General features: G+C 31.7%; 1 protein-coding gene across 4 annotated transcripts in view; it reads right to left on the reverse strand.

The window, feature by feature from the left end:
- Positions 1 to 1,978: 1,978 nt before the first annotated feature.
- LOC128162094 (cyclic GMP-AMP synthase-like) overlaps positions 1,979 to 21,096 on the reverse strand; it is a 38,740-nt gene continuing 19,622 nt past the window's right edge. The window contains exons 2-12 of one of the 4 annotated variants that reach the window (XM_052825287.1): positions 19,037 to 19,243; positions 15,016 to 15,174; positions 7,960 to 8,118; positions 7,239 to 7,379; positions 6,555 to 6,695; positions 6,104 to 6,152; positions 5,773 to 5,835; positions 4,949 to 5,151; positions 4,368 to 4,608; positions 3,818 to 4,039; positions 1,979 to 3,523 (exon numbers count right to left, since the gene is read on the reverse strand). In XM_052825287.1, coding sequence (XP_052681247.1) covers positions 3,126 to 3,523; positions 3,818 to 4,039; positions 4,368 to 4,608; positions 4,949 to 5,151; positions 5,773 to 5,835; positions 6,104 to 6,152; positions 6,555 to 6,695; positions 7,239 to 7,379; positions 7,960 to 8,118; positions 15,016 to 15,162 — 1,764 coding nt within the window. In that variant the 5' untranslated portion in view covers positions 15,163 to 15,174; positions 19,037 to 19,243 and the 3' untranslated portion in view covers positions 1,979 to 3,125. Of the gene's footprint in view, positions 3,524 to 3,817; positions 4,040 to 4,367; positions 4,609 to 4,948; positions 5,152 to 5,772; positions 5,836 to 6,103; positions 6,153 to 6,554; positions 6,696 to 7,238; positions 7,380 to 7,959; positions 8,119 to 15,015; positions 15,175 to 15,651; positions 15,871 to 19,036; positions 19,316 to 21,096 lie in introns of those variants that run through there. The other 3 variants (XM_052825290.1, XM_052825289.1, XM_052825291.1) reach the window with 3 other exon arrangements.

Below are 21,096 nucleotides of genomic sequence, written 5' to 3' on the forward strand. Positions count from 1 at the left end.
TTATAGGCAACCAAAAATTGAGTGTCATTCATTGAGTTAAAAGCGAGTTACAGAGCTTATTTTTTTTCTATGTAAAGAAAGCTTTTGTTTACTTTTTGAATGTAGAAGGGAAAATTCCAGTTTTAGACCTAAAATGAATGTGTTGAATGTTAAATACTGTTTATTTTATGCTTTAAATGAATAAGAAGATAAACAAATCAGCTTTATATAGTATATTTAATCTTTGTAAACAAAAACAGGGCACGAGTCTTGTTTACATTACAAAGAGTTGTGACCCATGTATCTTGCTCATAACTCTACGACTGACTCTCAAATTTATTTGAATATAGAAATGCATTTCTAAAGCATTGTAAATAATAAAAACTGAAGAACTAAATTTGACCAAAATCGTAACCATGCCCTTTATCGCAAACGAAATAGGAAAGTGTTTTGAGAAAAGAAACCAATGAAACACGATACAAAACAGATATATTTAAAAGTTTCACATTTACAGACGTTACTCTGTGTTAGTTTGTCAAAACATGTACTGCAATAGATCAAGCAGAGACATCGTGGACTTAAAAACGTGTTGGTAATTTGAAATAAATTTTACCTACTACGTGTATTGTATCCTCGTCTATAGACAACGCTGGTAAGAGAACTCGGGTATGCAGCTATATTGGAAAGTTGAAAAAGCCCCTTTTGATGTGCACTCACAACGAAATTACTCGTTTTGTGCAAGGAAATCCTAATACTTTGTATTCTTCCAATAAATGCAACATTAAAACAAATACCGGTATGAAATTTTGCTGAATATTACGAATTCACCATTGCAATTTCATTTATTTTCTGTTCAACTTTGTTATCCTAAATTGAATTTTGCACGGTCTACTTTTTAGGACCCGCTCTGCGGGTGACTTATAGTGAGCAGTCCATCCATCCATTTTTGTTTCTGTTTGTCTGTCCGTCCGTCCGAGATCTCTTGTCAGGAGCATTTTGTCTCCCCCTTGGCCTATTTTTGCTCTTACTTTCCCAAGTTTTAAGGCGAAATGTGAAGATCATAGCAGATCTCTTTATAATCCAGTTTTAGAACATACATTTATTCTCAAATGCTTAATTTTGCTCAGATTGAACAAATAAATACATGTAGGTAAGAGTAATGACATTGAATTATTTAAACTTCTATGCCAGCTGGAACATTTTTGAGTCATAGGTTAAGGTCAAAGCAAATTATCTGAAACACTTTTCATTCTATTGTCCATTATTTGAGTAGGCCCTTTGAGATGGCTACCATCTTAATGATGCCTAGTTACTGTCAGTTTTAGATTCCTGTCATGCAAACGTGTATTGCGCTATGTTGATTTGATAAGGTTGATTTTTCCCTATGTCTGTCATAATTGTAATTAAAGTGTTCTTTTCAGGAGGAGAGGGTTACTCAAGGAAGCTATACTATCCTATTTAAAGTAATAGGCAGTAGACCCTATTTCATATAACTTGATAAATGTCTTTTAAACTTAATTTTAAAAAGATTAAATTGTACACAAATTTGTCAGTTAAAGGTAAATACTCACGAGTATGGAAGGTAGTTAATCCAAAATCAATAAATGATAAAACGAATAAAGGGTCCGTTTTGTATTAATCAACAAATAACATTTCATTTTGAATTAATTCTTCCGGGATATTAACTACGTTATCGTAATAAATAGTTGGTAGCTAACTTACAATTTTCTCTATTATATTTAGTTTAAACACCTACTATAAAGAGCTATATGTGTGTTGTTTGGAAAAGTGGCACACAGTCAGTCAATAAAATTTCAATGTAAATGGTCAATTTTTTACCAAATAACAAATTTAAGAAATCGGTATAAGAACAGAAAAAAAGGTTTTGCAAATGTGTCTGAATATCATTTTATTCTTGATCCAAAACAGAAATATTCGTAAAAACAGAATTCCTAAACAATATTGATCAATGGAAAAACAGTCATGTCATATAAAAAGAAATGGTTATAGTTTAAAGGGTTAAAATAACAAAGCAGTAACATATTTAAAAATTTATGCAAAATTAATGTTAAACACATTCAATAGTTTTGATCAAATTACAAAAGTCCTTGAAATGTAAATTTTTCAATTTAAACTTTCTTTCCTTATACTAATATGCAGTTTTATTCTTTAAACATAATTACGGATGTTCAATTACAGGTTTTAAAAAAATTACAATATGACCTCATGTATATAAGCTCCAAAACAAAAGGTAATTTTCACATGTACTTAAAAAGGATAACGTCCAAAAATTAAGTCCAAAAATTGCAATTAACTGTTGTTTTGGATAGTTATGCAAATGGAAAACATTAAATTTTATGCACAAATTTTACAGAAATATATGTAAAAAATAGTTTTACAAAATACATGTAATTCAAAACTTCAAACACTTACTTGTTTGGTTACATGTACATTTTATATAGAGTTTAACGCCAAAAATACCATCTTACAAAGCAACGAACACATTGTGTCTCCTTTTCTCAGAAGAAAAATAACAGAGGTAGACTATTCCTAAAAAATGTTAACATATTGATATTACAAAATATGCATAGAAAAAAAGCTGATGCTCTTAAATGTGCATACGCAGACCACTGTTGAATCATTAAAATTCGTGGGGGCCAATTTGTGTGGATTGCTTTAATTCTACAGGTTTATAGGGACGTAATTTCGTGTATTCTCTGATACTTCCAAAAGGAAATATGACTTAACAGTCCTAATTTATTTATTCGTGGAAGATGTTAAATCGTGGGTGAGAGGTACCCACGAATTCAACGAAAATTGAGCCACCATGCAATCTAATGATTTCAAAGTGTCATATTCATGCGTCCCTTTACCCATACAAATATACAGATCAACATACAGTGATGTCTTGATAAAGACAGATCAATTGGTCAACTTAAGCAATGTAAAGATATATTTTTCTATAGAAATTAAGGCTCATAATATTTTTTCTATACAGCCAGTAAAGGTAATGAACGCACTTGAACACATTCGGCTTTGATTATTATAAAAAAGGGTAACATTTGAACATTATTTATTGTATTAGACCCCCTTTGAACATATTGTGGTTTGGATATAAACGAAATTATGTAACATTTTAGCACCATTTATTGTAAGAGACCCTCTAGTTCCCTGACAACGTACCGCCTTTCTTCCTCTGGGACTGACTGTAGAACATTGTCCTTAGGAATGAAGTAATTCTCAATGGCTCCCTTACGTACGCACTTCGCGAGTTCCTCTATACCCTTCTTAAGCATGTCCAATTTTTGGTCTTTACTAAAATCACTGTGCGTATCATAAAACCCTAGAATGAACATTTTAAGATGGTAGCTACAAAACTTGTCCATTTCAGTTGGGTTTTTAGACTTCATGTTTTCCTTTATTTTCTTCAGAATTTTAAATACATTCTTCCGGCAACCTTTGTCTGACAGGTCTGCGTGAAGAATAAGTTCTTTTTCTGCATGCGAGAAAGAAACCCTCCATAGCAGGTTAATGTCTGGGTGAGCTAAAAATTAAATTATTTTAAAAACATAAAATTCTCACCAATTATATTGCAATTTATTGTTTAGGTTCATTTAAAAAAAACTCAACAACTTTGAATTCGTTTTTATTTCTTTTTCTTGTTTCCCAAAGAATGTAATTACTGTATTATAAGAAATTAATTGCTGTATTTAAAGGTTTTTTAAGGGTTAAATATTTCGAAAAATATGTCAAACAATATGATATATTTCCAAATCCTTCCAGATGTTTCGTTCTATCAAATTAGCTAAAATTTACAATGTAATGAATCAGCGTATACCTTCAGGAAATTGTTTGGTTACGACATGGAAACATTCCACAGCTTTTTTTGCCGTGCTTATATCAATCCATTTTCCAGTCTGGATTTCTCTTGCATCCTTTGTTTTGGGCCATCCAGATATTCTAATTGCAGGAACCAGATCAATGTCGATTGGGGATTTATCGGGAATTCCTAAATCGAAGAGTAATGTATATGCTGGGCTCTCCGGTTTACGATCTTGTACTAGAACAGAAGATTTAAAGTTTTACATAATAATGGAAATAAATGTAAGTTTGAACATAATACATCTTAAGGTAATAAAACATTTGACAAGAACGTGTATGTATACAGGATCATGTCCAGTTAAACCTTATTCAAAGCCTTTGCAAGGGGAAGTTTTTATCATCGTGGTTCATAATCTACGCTAGATGTCTGCACGATACTTTGTAACAAATTATTTTTTCTCTAATATGCTGAAAAGCAAACAATTTTCAGCGATATACCTATGCATAAGAAGCCATATGCATACGTATTTGAAAAGGCTAATAATAAAAGAAAATAGATCACCTACGTTGAGTTCTCCTTCCCTTTCTAAAACTGGGGTCAGTCCGACATTTTTCAAATATATCGAACATATGGGATTTGTACAATTTGGGAACAAGGTACCCGTTCCTGTCAATAAACGGATCTAGATCCTTGTTTACAGTTACTCCTTTCCGAATTTTACAATATCCTGGGGGACAGTTTGTAAAATCTGCTTCCATTTTGATGTCAGCATAAAACATAAAATCAAATTCATTGTTGTAGTCGATCTGTTTAAAGAAATTAAAATAAAAACGTGTATGAAATTCATATGGCAGAGTTTTCGCTATATAGTAAGATGTTAATCTTGACGTGATGTCGTCATTTTATTCTATAAACTACTTAAATTTTACACTCTAAATTCAAGTGACTCCATGAATTTCTCCTTCTCTTTGCTTATAATTAATCCTTAGAGAATTTATTTATGAAAACATGTCCATAACTAATAATAAAGGAATAAGGAATCATTCTTTGAGTATTCTCAGGTGATCAAAGAGACTAGAAAATGAAAAAAATGAAGTACACGTTCAAGGCGATGCAAATTGATACCATAAGTCTTGTAACAGTTACCTTTGTTTTGTCGTAGTAAGACCCCGATTTTAAGAGTTTTAACGGTATGTCTGATATCCTTTCCATTACAACCTTTAAATCATCTATGAACTTGTTTACACTTTCGGTCCTAAGTGTACTGTCTTCCCTCGGGCGTACAATGCTGCCCTCTATCATTGCCACAAATTTCTCAAAATTTGGAGCATTGAACGACAGAATAAAATCTGTAAGAATTTTTAATTATTATCTTTTTTATGATAGAACAATACCATTATCACAAGATGTTTTGCTATCAAGTCAACTGAATAATTTTTATTCTTAACCATTATATAATAGTCTAATACAGTTTTCACAAAAAGTTCTGCCATTTAGTCAACTGAACAATTATTTTATTTTTACCAGTAAATTAGAGTTCATCAATACAATCATCACAAGAAGGTATGAATTCAAATTGTATTAGTTTTATGCGATATAATATGGTTAGGGGCAGTTTAAGCTTTATAAACCTTGAAGCGGTTTATAAAAAAGCGTAAACTGTCCTAAACTATTTTATATCGCATAAAACTAATACAAAGTGAAATCATTGCTTATTATTAAATTTTTTGGCTATTTCTTGTAGATAAAAACAGTCATTTGACCTTTATAAAGACATTAAATCGTACAAAATTCAAACGTAACGCCAGACGAATTGATACGTTCTTGACGTTAGTCTCACTATAATGTAGGCAACGTTTTTTATACGATAAAAATATTGTTTGAGCTACTCAAAAAGCGTGTTACAACAGGAATTAAATCATTCTTTACTATTATCTGATACACCAAAGTATGACTAAATCAATTCTTACTTGACAATGATGACAGAGGTCTGTCATGGGGTTCCTCGGTTGTTCTGCTTTGTTTTGGAGATTCTATTGATCAAAGTAGAAATATATCAAATGTACGTATTTATGTGTTTTCATTGATTTTATCAGGGGAGATAGCAATTTAAGTCCAATTATGTAGAGCATCTAAGTACATGTCCAGCATAAATTTGAGAGATCTTTAAAATGATTGTCGAGTGTCCAGAGGCTGGGATGATACCTTGATCATTTTTCTAAGATAATTAATGTTTGATATATTGCCAATACTATATTAATTCGGATTGCTTTTCATGGAAAAAAGCCTCTGTCCTGTTACCTTTATACTTTGCTGGACGTGATTCCGGTTTTGCTCCTACTGCATCATTCTAGTATCATAAGGAAAAAATTTTTTAAAATGATTCTTCATTATTTGTTAAATCATAAGTGATGCACCAAATGAATTTTGATATTCATGTAAATCAATAGCTCTCAAGATATTGTATGATCAGCATCTAAGATACATTATCATACACAGATTGCTGGGTATGATGCAACATATCATTTGTTGGATATTTAAAGACACTATCGTGTAAGATAATATATTTTAAAATATAAAAATACAAATTTATCATGAAGATGATTATGAATTGAAAAAACTTTTATCGGGCTTTTATTATGCAATAAAAATTAACTGATATGATAGACCTATGAAGATTATTTATTCATGAAAATGGATTGGTTATCCGTGCAAATCTATTCAAAAGCAAGACATATCAATAGTTATTTACTTTTAACAGAATGTTGTCTGGAGAACCCCTTTGGAGTGAATCCCTCTGTACCTTGGCAACACCCTTTACAACATCTCCGTCACTGTTGTGTCTCTCATGATTTTCATGACGTGGAGTAAGAGTTTCTGGTCTTGCTTCGTCCTAAAAAAAAAGCTTTGAAATATTGAAACTGTTTAAAAAAATTACACTGTCGCTCTTGAAACTGTCCCTTTTACAAATAGGACAATTGAAAACCTTGTGCCGATATCTTGATAAATCAAAGTACCTTATTTTATACAGTTCATACTGTAAAATATACGGCTTCTATTTTTAGGAGTGAAATACTATTTGTTAAATCATAATTGATGCACCAAATGAAATGTGATATTCCTGTAAATCAATAGCTCTCAAGATATTGTATGATCAGCATCTAATATACATTATCATACACAGATTGCTGAGTATGATGCAACATATCATTTGTTGGATATTTAAAGACACTATCGTGTAAGATAATATATTTTAAAATATAAAAATACAAATTTATCATGAAGATGATTATGAATTGAAAAACTTTTCCCGGGCTTTTATTATGCAATAAAAATTAACCGATATGATAGACCTATGAAGATTATTTATTCATGAAAATGGATTGGTTATCCGTGCAAATCTATTCAAAAGCAAGACATATCAATAGTTATTTACTTTTAACAGAATGTTGTCTGGAGAACCCCTTTGGAGTGATTCCCTCTGTACCTTGGCAACACCCTTTACAACATCTCTGTCAGTGTTGTGTCTCTCATGATCTTCATGACGTGGAGTAAGAGTTTCTGGTCTTGCTCCGTCCTAAAAAGAAAGCTTTGAAATATTGAAACTGTTTAAAATAATCCCACTCTCGCTTTTGAAATTGTCCCTTTTGCAAATAGGACAATTTAAAGCCGTTGTGCCGATACCTTGATAAATCCAAATACAATGTACCTTATTATATACAGTTCATACTAAAATATACGACTTCTATTTTTTTTGGAGTTAAATATTATTTTATTCTCAAATCGTGTTGGTTATTTTTTTATTGACGACTTTGTAAATAGAATATCTTGATTATTATTATGTTTATTCTATTTAACTACTAAATTTATTTCTTGTTACAGAAAATATAGTATAAGATTTACAAGCGAATGATTCTAATGAATTTCATGTAGTACAAATATGTATTTTTGTTTGTTTGTTCGTTTTTGTCTTTTAATTTTCTTTTTCAATATTTTATGTATTCTATCATGTCATCTATCATGTCTTGTATTTTTCCTATAAAAATCTAGCACAAGTAATTATTTTTTCTTTTGATATGCCATTTAGTTTGTTACGTCTTTGATATACGATATATGTCCTGATTTAGTGGTCGTGTATCGTGTATTGTTATCCCTACCCTGTCGTCTTTCCTGTCACGTGTACCAGTGGATGGCCGTGGTCCTTTGCCGTCTGAGCTACTCCGGTGCATTCGTGTTATGTGACAGCTGAGTCCTCTTTCACTCTTGAAATCATTTTTGTCGCAAAAAGGACATGTGATATCCTTAACGACTATATCCTTGGAAATAAATCCACAAAGATCATGATTATTAAGAAAGTTTTTATTATATATTGTGAATTATCAGTTTTAGGTCAATAAACGGGGTTTTTCATTGATGTAATATTTTTTTGATATACCACTTTGTATTTTTTCCCAACGTGACGTCATGATGTTACATTACGTAGGTCTAGGCGGTTGATTGACATAGAATAAAAAGGAAAAAATCATTTGAAATGTGTTGATTTTTTTTTTTTTTATAAATTGTTAAAATATATTCAAAAATGTAATGTTTGTTTGTTGATCTTTAAGGAACTTTGCGTAAAATTGTTGACGTAATGCAATAAATGTGTGTGCGGCTCATAATTATAATTTTTAGCTAAAGACGTTGTAAAAATGCGATAAAAAATCTCTTATGATTTGCAATGGTATATGATAGTTATCAAACTTTTTGTGTGTTTTCTATCTCCTCGCCTAGGGTCGGGGAAAGAAAACACACAACTCAATGAATAAAAATCCTATAATATATATCTTATATATTTTTCTAGGAGATTAAAATTTATACAACATTTAACAAGTCTTATTCCTTTTTGGCTATTTTTTCAAAAAAGAAATTACATTTTCTAACAAATGTTGAGGGTTAATATCTGATACCATAGACACTTTAAAAAGCTTTTAATTAAAGTTTTTTAACGTTAAGTCAAAAAAAGTTTTATAAATGTATTTGATGTAAATTTTCACTCAACAAACATTCATGAGTCTTCGACAAACTGAGCAGAGTTTATAAAATCAGAAAAAATAAGAGTGTGTCCAAAATGACGTCTTTTATATATATAACAACGGCGTCACTGAATGAGTAACAGTCTTAACAACATCCTTTTTGTACGGATCCCACTTTTTCAAATCCCCTCACTTTTTAAAGATTATGTTGCTTGTTGAGTTGATTTCCCCAGGGTATTCTTTTAAATTACTCGAATAATTTTATTTTGAGTTTCAGTTTAAAAATGCAGTTTTAAAACGAAAGATGCCTGCTCTCTTGTCCGATTTATCTTCAATTCTTCATTTAAACCGACCAAATATGATGCAACTAAATGATATCAAAATTCTCTAAAATTGTCTTTTAAAAACAAATAAACTACTTAATTTTTATTTGAGTCTCATTTTACAAGTTTTGACCAAACATTATCTAATTTATATGAATTTCAAATGGTATCAGAACTGTGAATTTCCTTCAAATAATTTTTAAGGTCTTCCGTTTCCAACGGAAGACCTTTGTATTATTGTGCGGGAAAGATTATTTTTCTTTTTTTTTTTTTCTTCCTAGACGCGAACTTTGAGGCTTCATATCTTGCTTACATCTGAACGGTTTTTGCTCAAATTTTCAGTGCTAATGTACTTTACAAAACACTATCTTAAGCAATTCATAAAATTTAGAATTCCCTTTTCGTTAAAGAGTTATTTCCCTTTTAAATTTTTTTAGGGCCTTTTGTTTCCAGACAAAGGCTCCGAGACTATGATAGCAGGGAATGGGAATCCAACGAATTTGAATAACAGAGACATTGTAGTTGTGCACATCGGTTTTTGTTTTTAGATTACGTTTTTTATTTAGGAAAAGGTAGGGGGTCAAAAAACAGGATTCAAAAAGAGCGAAAATTTAGACATATTTTCCTTTATATCTTTTAAACGAAAAATATTTTGTTAAGACATGTAGAATAAAAGTTGTGCAAAATATAGAGGGCTTTCATTTGACACCAATAAAAAAGAGCTGGCCCCTTAAATTAAGGGCCAATGGCCCCTAAACAATTTTGCTTAATAACTCAAAAACGGTTTGGATTTTGATATGGCTGTCGCTGGAAAAGTTGTTTGTTGGGATCTCATAAAGGTCGTTACAATGTTATTTTGTATGTAATTTGTGTAGTATGAGTGTAAAAAGCTTTACATGTTAACATGTACCTGTTTTCATTTGACAAGTTAACGAAAGTCTTTGCGCGTACAACTGGCATAAAGTCACCGCAGAAAGTATGCTGGTTTATACAAACGGCATTAATTCATAAGAATTTTTTTTTAGAATATACGTGCTTTTTTTTTTTAGGAGTTTAAGTCATTGTTGTTAAGTTCTTATATTGCTCAACCTTTAAAAACGGGATTTGGAAAACAAATCGTTGTTTTTCTTTTCTAGTAAACCACAAAATATGGAATTAAAAAAAAATCTATGCATTACATTTTAGTTATTAACTCCATACATTTAAAATCTACCTTGAATCAGAGCTGGTGTGTACCATTACGTAAGCTCTCCCTCGCCCGCGGCCGAGAAAATCGGTCACCATGGTCGCGGCTGGACTACCTAGCGGTCAGGGGTTATCTAATACACGAGAGTTGCGTCTCTCATATATGAGTTTATTTATCCGCAAACCCAAGAATTGTTTTTGTTTTGATTACACATGTTTTTTTATGGATTAAACGATTGGGTGTCAATTAAGAAATCGTTCAGTTAATTAATAAAAGCAATGTCATTCTCAATCTAAAGCAATAATAGATATAGATAAATTGTGGGTTTTAAGTTTAAAATAAATAACTTCTATTTGATAAAGTAAGGTCATTATACTGCAACTTTCAAGGCTTACTGGGTTCTGAGCTGTGTGGGTGTGTGCGTTGTACCTTTACGTAATCTATCGTTCGCCCACGGCCGAGGATCTCAGCCACGGCTGCACTACATAGCGGTTATTTATACACAAGATTCGCACACCGAGACGCACACTTCCATGCATATGAACGTGTTTGAGTTAATATAGTCGTAAATACAAGAACTGTTTTAATTTTATGTTATAAAAGTTTGTCCATTTTGTATTTATTTAATTAAATTTGAGTGTAAATGAATATTAATGAACGATATTACTCCAAATCGGAAACATCGTCAGACATAAATTAATGGTTGGTTTGTTTATATAAAATATTTTATAAACTGTACAAATAATGTTTTAAATCAACAACAACCCCCCCCCCCCCCCCCTAAATATTAAACATTTAAATGATGATCATCCATCGCCCATGGCTGAGGAGATCCGGCACGATTGGACAAGTGATCCGCGGTCGGTTCGTGATCTTGTACCTTATCACGCGTTCATGTTTCATATTTTGGCATTTTGCACGGACACAACTATATTTTATTATGTTTTCAACTATTATTTTGGTTTAAGATGAAAAGATAAATTTATTTTACTTGTACAGTTGATTAAGCATTGGTGTATACGATAGCGTACAAGGTAGTTTAAAAATCAAATCAAATTATAATCAAAGTTCCATGTTACATGTTTGCGGTAGGGGCTAGCACGATAAAAGAATGTCCTGAGTTGAGGCATTCGATGATTATTTAAAAGAATATTCACATGAGTTTTAAACAACTTTAGATTAGATTCTGTCGGTCACATATTAATCACTTCTGTAGTTTTTCTACATGTTCGTTTCATTATGGAAGCGAACTCATTGCTGCCCCCCCCTCCTCCCGCCCCGCTGACAGGAGCTCGCGCTGTATTTTTTTTTGGGGGGGGGGGGGGGCGAAACGATATCAAGATCTGTCGAAAATCATTTTTGGTGGCTTCTTCTTATGTGTAACATTTTGTTTCACTTTCCCAACCGTTTGTTTATTCGGTCAGTCTGTGTTAATTCAATCGCCACGTGCGACCGAGAATCTTGTGTCTCTTCAGCGCACACAGCTCAGAACATTTTTAGCCCCGGGTCATCAATTGTTATGTAATTGAGTAACAGTTGGAATGGTGCTTTTACTACATAAAATAAAAATTAAAAAAATCATCCAGAAAAAATGTTACCGTAACTCAATAGTCAATACCAAAAATAAAAATCCGTATGATTACAAACTGAAATCGGTTTTTCAGTATTCGGCGGGATTTTATTTTTCTTCTAACATTAGTATTTTTATTGGTTTCAGAAAATACGATGTAAAAATACAAACAGGAAATAAATCTGATATTATTTACATTGATAATGTTGAAAAATATTTAAAATTAAATTAGTCACATTCGTTAGAAAACAATGTTATACAAACATCCGATAATTTTTTTCCTATGTCGTATCATTCGCGTAAATAAATATGTTCTGTACATATCCATGTACCTTAGAAAAAATTCAAATGATTAAACAAAAAAGAAAGTTGTAATTACTATTTCGGATTTTTTTCAAAGTAATTTAACATTGTATTGAAAAGAACAAGATATAAAAATGATTTAAATTTTTGACCCCATCTTTGTATTTATTACCGGCGCTCCTTACATGTATAACGGCGTACAGTGTATATAGATTATCATGATCTATTTGAATTGAGTTCCATTCGTAAAGATTCCCTTAATAATTAATTGCATGACTGTGTACATTGTAGGCAAATCCCTGTGTGTTAATTACGTCTTGTTTTCCGTTAACAGTGGTTTAAGTAATTAAAATAATTACTTGTAAAAATATCTATAATCGGGATTCCAAAGAACTTTCTTCCCGCAATTCATAGAAATGATCAGTATGTTTTCTTTCTATGTTTACATTTAATTTTGTTCAAATAATTAATAAATTTTCTATCATTTAAATTGTGTGCTTCATCAGATACTGATTCCAATTACCTTGAAGTCATTAATTTTTCAATTGGCTATTGACAAAAAAAGAGACGCTTGACCATCCAATGAAAACAAATACACAGAGTTTGATTGACAGGTTCAGCCAGATGCAGGTCTCACCCGATGTCCGAGGTTATGTGTGCCGCGAGTGGTCTCAATAAGAGTTATCGATGTAAATAAATTAAAAAAGATACATGCTTATCAAAACATGCTCGTGTAAGTTAAAGTTGATTAAGGCTTGTTCCAACAGAAATCATGTTTTGCTAACTGTATTTAGTATTTTTTATGTATAGCAAATTTTAATATTGTACAGTCATTTTACCGGTAACGAATCAGTATGCGGTTTCTCGTGCATGCAACTATTATTATCAAAATTCCAAATGTTTTTATTTTTTGTATAAATCGCGTTTCTTTGTCCTTCTAAACTGTATCAAACTTCCGAAAATGTAAAGGATGAATTACGGAGACAGTAATTTCAACACCCCCTCCAGTTTCCTAGTTTCGAATTCGTTTCCCAGTATCGAATTAAGCGCCCTTTATCACTTCTGACCGAATATTTTGAGGCGAATTAATTTCAAAAATATACTAGAGGTACATGTTAATGGACTTATAAATGAAAAAGGAAAAACGATTGTGGGAATATGTCATTTAAACAAATTATATGATCGTTATTTTTATCATACCGTTTTCCTGTCAAATTGAAACTGGACTTGAACAGTTTTCATTTCCGTTACTTTATAATATTGAATTTTCATTAAAACACTTTATAATAGTAATTGATGATAAGTAGTTGCCATTTTCCTTTGTTTTTCCCGTATATCTATCAATTTTTGCAGCCAAATAATACTTCTGTCGCAATGAACCGTAACTAGGAAAACTACACGTGGTTCTATTTGAAGTCGTAATTTCATTCAAAGCTCCATTATTATTTGATATGATGTATTATCTTTTTAAATGAATTATATTTACTAATTATTCACTAAATAGGGATCAATAACAAACTTATTTTCATAGTTAGGCTTAATTGTTTTTACACTTTCGTTTTTTCTGCTTTGAACATCCGGCAGCTCATATCTGGGGCACAATTTTAATTTGTAAACAATTCGGTAAATAATCGTGCAAATGGCAAACAACTTCACGCACTGATATAATATTTATTTCTGTGTTATAATCACCTAGCTAGAATTTTTTAAAACCTCAACTTTGTCTTCCACCAATAATTTTTCTAAAAATTATTCGATACTGGCAAATATTCGTTACCGGTAAAACTGTACCAGTACTGAAACATCGTATAAAAACTTTATATAACATGTACTCTGTAACTAGTCGTCTTTTAATACATATATTTTTTTACATAATAAAATATTGTTTAAACCAAAAAAATAAAATACATATACCTTTCTTTTGTTTCTTAAAAATAAATTCAATTTTGTTAAAAGATAAGTATATCATTTCTTCTAGATTTTTTTTTTCATGAAAATACCTACAAGAGAGTTTTGCCAATCACAAACAAATTAAAGTACATGTAATGTAAAACACGGGCTCCATTTTGAAACAAATTGTTAGAGAGTTCCGAATGAAATCTGATAAACGTTTCACATGGTTCTCGCACACTTTGCTCGAAACGATTTAAACGCATTGTCCGAAATTCTGCACGCTTTGTCCGAAACGCTAAACGGATTACACGAAACGCTTCACGATTCACACGAAACGCTAAACGGTTAATACGAAACGTTTTTCGCACGTCAGTCGCACGCTTTTTTTTGTTGTAGTAGTACGTTTCAGGGTCTGTATATTTTGTCAGCACGCAACAATTCTAAATTGCACATTGTCTTCAAAAATTTACAAATATTTAAATAAAGAAGTTATCTTAGAGAAAAGGTTACGTGTTTTGTAAACGGGTTCGGTTTAAAAAAAAAAACCCACAATTCCTGACATGACACATGAGTACATACTGTTTATTACAATGCTTGCTACCCTCTGAAAATTTAACTCGCCATTAAATATCTCATTTTTTAAATAATGTTTGTTACGATTACATAAACTGTGTGCGACAAATAGTTTTCCTAAAACTTTTTCTTATTTTCTTTTTCAAAACACGTTTTATATGCAGGCTTTCAATCACAACACGTTTTTATAACAAAAGCAGAACTGAAAGTTTAGTAATCATAATCGTTTGACACCATATCACATATATTTTCAACTCGCAGCAACAACGGAAGACCTACTCGTGGCCTTGCCACGAGCTCTGCTCTAGTTTTTATTACTTTTTGTCCGTAGCGTGTATTGTTGTTCTTACCTTATCGTCCCTCCTGCCGCGTGTATCAGTGGATGGTCGCAATCCTCTGCCGTCTGCGCTACTCGGGTGTATTCGTGATATATGACAGTTGAGTCCTCTTTCACTCTTGAAATCATTCTTGTCACAATTAGGACATTTGATTACCATAACGCTGATAAACTGAAATATGAGATATTTTTTGGAATTATTTTTTAGACTTATTATTGGTTAGGCCAGAAAACGTCATTAAAATTTTCACATCAAAGTATTTCTTAACTTACACTGTTTAAAGAAAAGTGCATAAATCTGAGGTAAATACTCATACTTGTGGCTGAGTACTGACTTAAGAAAGTTTGTACGTTATGTTTGATTCTAGAATATTCTTATCCATACAACAACGTTTTTCCTTTGGTTCACAGAGTGGTACAACGTTAGAAGGAATCTTTGAACAATTCCACCAGGACTAGTTGAATGCTTTTTACAAAAGTAGTGATAAAACTGTTGTCTTTGTAGTTAAAATTAGTAAACAAAAAGTAAAAAAAGAAAGACAGAATGAGATATCTAACTGGTAATAAAGCCTAATTGTCATTTCCAAACCGCTATTGACGGCAATACAATTTTAAAATATTATGATAGTAACGTTCAGTAATCGTTTACCTCTACATAGGGTCACAGTTAACTGACATTCTCTGTACGTTTCTCTGATGAGTTCGTTCACATTTTACGCGGATACTGTTATTGTGACTACCAGAAATCGCTTGCTTTCAGAGAGTGTCGTGTTGATACAATTACAATCAAATATTTCAGTCACCTAATATGTCATCTAATATGAGATACTTATCAGATAAAAAAATTATCTCATATCCGAAAGAATGTAAAAAGTTTAGATTAACGTATTCTATTTAAACTTTTTTTTGAAAATCTGTGGTAAACAGGTTTTTTTAAATCGAATATTTACTGTGTTCAAATAAGTTCAAATATAGAGTTCAAATATACAGAAAAGGTAAAATTATTTAAAGAATAAAAATTTAAAAATTAAATCAGCGTAATATACTATTCGAACTGACTTTCTATTTAATTAAAAACAAATGGAAGAAGTTCTGAATATAATACATGTATTTTCATGCAGCCGTAAAAAATATTTACCCCCTCCACTTAATTTATGTTCCTAATCTAAATGCGATATCGTAACTCTTATAGACTGCCGTAGAGTAAAACAATTGCTATCCAGTACATCATTGGGTTTCTGTAGTTTCGTTCCTGTATTTTACATTATTGTTAACTACTTCATTTCTATGCGTACTTTGTCAGTAATAAAAAGATTGAAAATGCTTTTATTTCACAAAAGCAAGCTCTCCACCCTAATGACTAATGTAAACATTTTAGTGTCGATTACACGGCTGAAAAAAATTATATCGTCTGCTTTGATTGAAGTGCTTGGTTTTTATGATTGATGAAAAAGTGGGATAGCTTTTTGATAAGTCGTCTGCAGGCATAAGTGCAATGTCAATACTGAGTGCATATGCAGTACATGGTAACATTTTCGGCCTTAGAGTGTATGGACTTTAAAAAAGAGTTTTTATATTACCTTTTAAGATAGTTGAAATTTGAAGTGTATCGTTCCTTATTTCGACAATCGTTATCAATTTTATCTTTCAATTAAGCCTGCTAAGTTCAATAAAATACATTCATTTCAGTTATTTTAGAAATCAACAAAACGGGACGTTTTGTCCTATTTACCGTGTTTATTGCATGTCATGTAATGATTTAGCATTACATTTACACGTTGTTGACCGATAATATCACAAGCCCGTCAGTCCTTTGAAAGGAATACCTGTTTACATTGTCTAAATCTGAATATGAAACGGAGGAAAATGTTCAAGTTTATTAGTCTTTAGTTTCTTAATTTGAGATAAGCAATGGTTTCGTCATATGTACTAAGAGAATATATATATCATGGACAAAAATTCACAAAGATTAAAACACATTTTGTCTTTTTCAAAATCATTAATTTACTGTTCGGGTGTCAGGCGTACATGTCAAAGGACTATGTGCGGTATGGTAAAAAATCTGCCCCCGATTTCAACCAATTTTTAAATAGTATCGTATAACAATGAAATCTTCACAAATCATTGTAAAAAGGATGCCTCTAACTTTAATTTTGATTTTAGTCATCATTGCTCACTCGCTTTTTATCTATGACGTCACCTAAATGACCCAATTCCCGCAAATTTGCAAACAAATGAAGATATTCTCATTTTTGCTCTTTATTTTGCATTCGGAAGTATAGAGCGCAGGTCTGCTCAAGTGCAATTTTAACATATGTTTTTCTTCAGATAGTTATACATATTATACTAAAGAATGGTACTTGAGCAAGCCTGCGCTCGATGTTTCCCAGTCGAAAAACCATCGGAAAACACCCATATTTTGCTACAAAACATCAATTTATCAAAATAATGCAATATTCATGACGTCATTTCTACGTTATGACGTCACTGTGGTGATAACCTTTTACACCTTTATTTCCAATATGATTTTAACTATCTTTCATCTAATTTTAAAGCTCTTTCTAAAACTTTGATTTTGGGGGGCAAAAATTGCATAAAACCGCACTTAGTCCTTTTTTAAATTTGAATTGAAATGTACCTAGTCAATTCAAAATTTATGATACAGCTTTTTACACTTAAAAATTCATTTCCGAATTTATACTCTTTGAGTTTCGGTATTTATACCAAAATCGTTCTTTTATTGGTATATCGTGTTTCTTTATAAAATATCAACATCAACAAAATATATTTAAGTGAAAGTATAAAAGTTAATTAGATGTACATCCAATTTTATGCTTCTATACTTATATATTTGTACCATCAGACTTAAAATGATACTTGTCACCAAGTATCAATCTGTACTACTATATTGAAATTGTTGACTCGAATTTTTGGGCTTTAATACCGATAAATCGTAAGAAAACAATCTTTTGTTTTATAGATTTTTAGCAGCATTGGTACTTGAAGATTACCAATTTTTTTTTATTTTTTCTCAATCAAGCTATGCTTATTAATAATAAACAAAAATTTCTTTCTAAACATCCTGGAATCATCGGGATTTTTGGATTTTACAATCTTGCGCTTGCGCATTACCTTCACGCTAAATCACGGGTGGCTCTTAAGTTTATGTTTCCTTAATATCACATTTGCATGAATAAACCATGTAAACTCAGAAATAATAATACAAATACTTTTAAATTTTCATGGGAAATTTGGTACATATTCTGTTCACCAAAGAAAATACGAGAGACAACTCTCACTAAGCGCGTTTAAAGGTACCTGCAGCCCAGCCGATGAATTTAATGCAATAACCGCATCGAAATCGAAAAATCCCGAGAGTTCCAAATGACAACTTGGTGTGTAAATTTGAAGCAAGTAAAAAAGTATTGAATTCCCAAATTAATATGAATAAAATTTTTACATAAAAGGTATTTACAGCCTCAAAATGGTTTGTGAAATATAATTTGACTGTTATTTTAAATGCATCTTAATTAATTTTCTTGAAAATCGTTTCGGAGCGATTTTGCATTTTTGTTTGCTACATTACGAGTATATGGGATCAGAGACATAAATAATGTTATCTATATCTTTGATGTAATGCATTTTAGTTCTGGTGAAGGCCCGTTTCGAGACACAGATTATTCTAACTAAGCAGAGTGTAGTGAAATTAATAGCATTATTGTTGGCTTAATTAAAGCTTGGTTATGTAAATGTCAACAATATGGTGTATAGATGTACCTATTTTGTACATATCCTACATCATATGCAATGTCAACCCGTGCACGCACGGGTCAAAGTCAATTATATTATGATATTTATTTAGACACATCTAACAATCATTTTACCTAATACAAATTGGTTAAGAATTTTGTTTATGTCAAATAAACATGCATGTGTTATTTTTCGTTATCAGAAATGTGTTAAATATGTAATCATTTGACACGCTATCGCAACAATCTCAACATGTTAATATCATAAGTAAATAGTATACACACCTGTTGTTGAAGGTGGAAAAGTTAGCTCGACCTGTTTATATAACTATCTTTCACACGCTTGCAACATCAAGGCCCATTGTAGATGAACATATGCGAAAGTCTATTCTCGGGACTTTCTACTTTCATTTTGATTCATTTGACACTGAGTGAGTCATAGAGTCGCTGTAGGAAAACCGCTTTTCGTTTACCTGTGGCACACCTCAAAGCCTTATTAGCATGTTGAAAAAAATGACAATAATAAACCGTCAACAATCTCAAAATCCATAAAACAAAATACACATTCAAAGCAGAGCAACACGGACTTCCAAATATATAGAGGTAGGATCAGATTCCTAGGAGGAGTGAGCATCATCTGCTGACCGGTCACACCCACCGTGTGCTCTTTATCGTTTTCGAAAAAAGTCCATAAGTGATTAATTATCGTCTAACAATTAGTATGAAAAACGTCTGTTAGCATGCGACCTTGTGGAATATTGCATTTGCTAACAAGGTATCGTTAGCTCGACCATAGAAGTTACGAAAAGATGACTTCAAAGAAGACTGTTAATAGTCGGACCCTTTCTGATTTTTATATTAACGAAAAACTAAAAAAAACCCAAGAATGCCCTAATGCGTCATTCACGGGATATTGAGACTCTTGCAAATTGAGAGAGGAGTTTATACTCTGTCCCGAGTTTTTGCTTCCACCACTTTTTGCTTGATATTTCGATAACCATAAATACTATTGTGCTCACACTACGTTCATCCACTTATATGAAAAATGTCCTGATTATCTGTTTTGAAACGCCCCTCTACGGCTTCAGGTTTCAATACACCTCCTAAAATAGAAAGTCTGCGGAGATTTTGCATTGCATCAGCCATTAATAGCCCGAATGATAACGTTGAAAAATTGCACAAGGTATCCTGAGTACTTCTGAATGGAGAAAAGATGTAAACATTTCCCATTATAAATCTCCCTAAGAAATTTGTTTTCGTTCCTGTGAACTTTTATGAGTGAAAAATGATAATTGTTCAATGAAGATATCTTTGATATATTCCTTTCATCGATATTAACTGTATTTCTTTCAGAGGTATACGTATTTTTATTAAAAATCATCAAAAAAGTATTGGAAGCAATAACTTGGGACAGATCGAAAAGTAAGTAAAAGTATATGTTTATTCTATCGGCAAGCTTTTTAAATTATTTAAAGTTGCAGAACAATTGTTTATTAATGTGAATTCGAAGTTTGGAGTGATTAGCCTTTTCTAGTTAAATATCATGAAAATTGTTCAGAATGAAACCGTCTGAACAGCAGTTTTTGATTTTGTCAACAATCTGAAACGTGCTAGGGGGTAGCCATGTATCGGTAACAACATACTCGCTTACAATGTTAAATTAGAAAAAGATTCCTTTAAAATATCCTGCAGTGCAATAATTCCACTGCATGTGTTACCAAAATGTTGATGAATAATGGTCGTTGTGAAATGTGACTTGAAAGACATGTTCTAGTATGAAATGTGTATGTAGGTGTATTATAGTCAGTTTATAGTTAGCAAATATAACATTATACAACTGAGAGTATGAGAGAGATAAATAAATAGACTCAGAGAGAGAGAGAGAGAGAGAGAGAGAGAGAGAGAGAGAGAGAGAATGTTAAAGATATTACAATATAGATGTAATTGTTATTGATGCCTTGCGTCCATGAACCACACACACACACACACATACGTGTATCAACCCCTTTTTGGGGACCTTGTCAAAATATCTCAAATTGGGGACCAAGAGATTTCACAGCATAGTTGACATTGTTCAACTCATTTTATTCTGTTTGTATCCTGATTTGAGTAGATAAAGTGAATCGTTGTGTTTAAACGAAATATCAATGGATTTTGAAAACGGGGACCCGGAAGTGCCAATCTGAGGACTTGAGTGTAAAGTATGGGGACCCTGCTCCTTATAATCAAACAAAACTGAGGACCTTATCTCGACTAGACTAAATTCTTTAAAAAAAATAATGGAAACGTTCATTGCAGAAAAAACTTTCACTACCAACGTTAGCGTTTTATGTATTTTTTCTGCA

This window comes from Crassostrea angulata, chromosome 9, assembly GCF_025612915.1.
Source record: "Crassostrea angulata isolate pt1a10 chromosome 9, ASM2561291v2, whole genome shotgun sequence".
Lineage (NCBI taxonomy): Eukaryota > Metazoa > Mollusca > Bivalvia > Ostreida > Ostreidae > Magallana > Magallana angulata.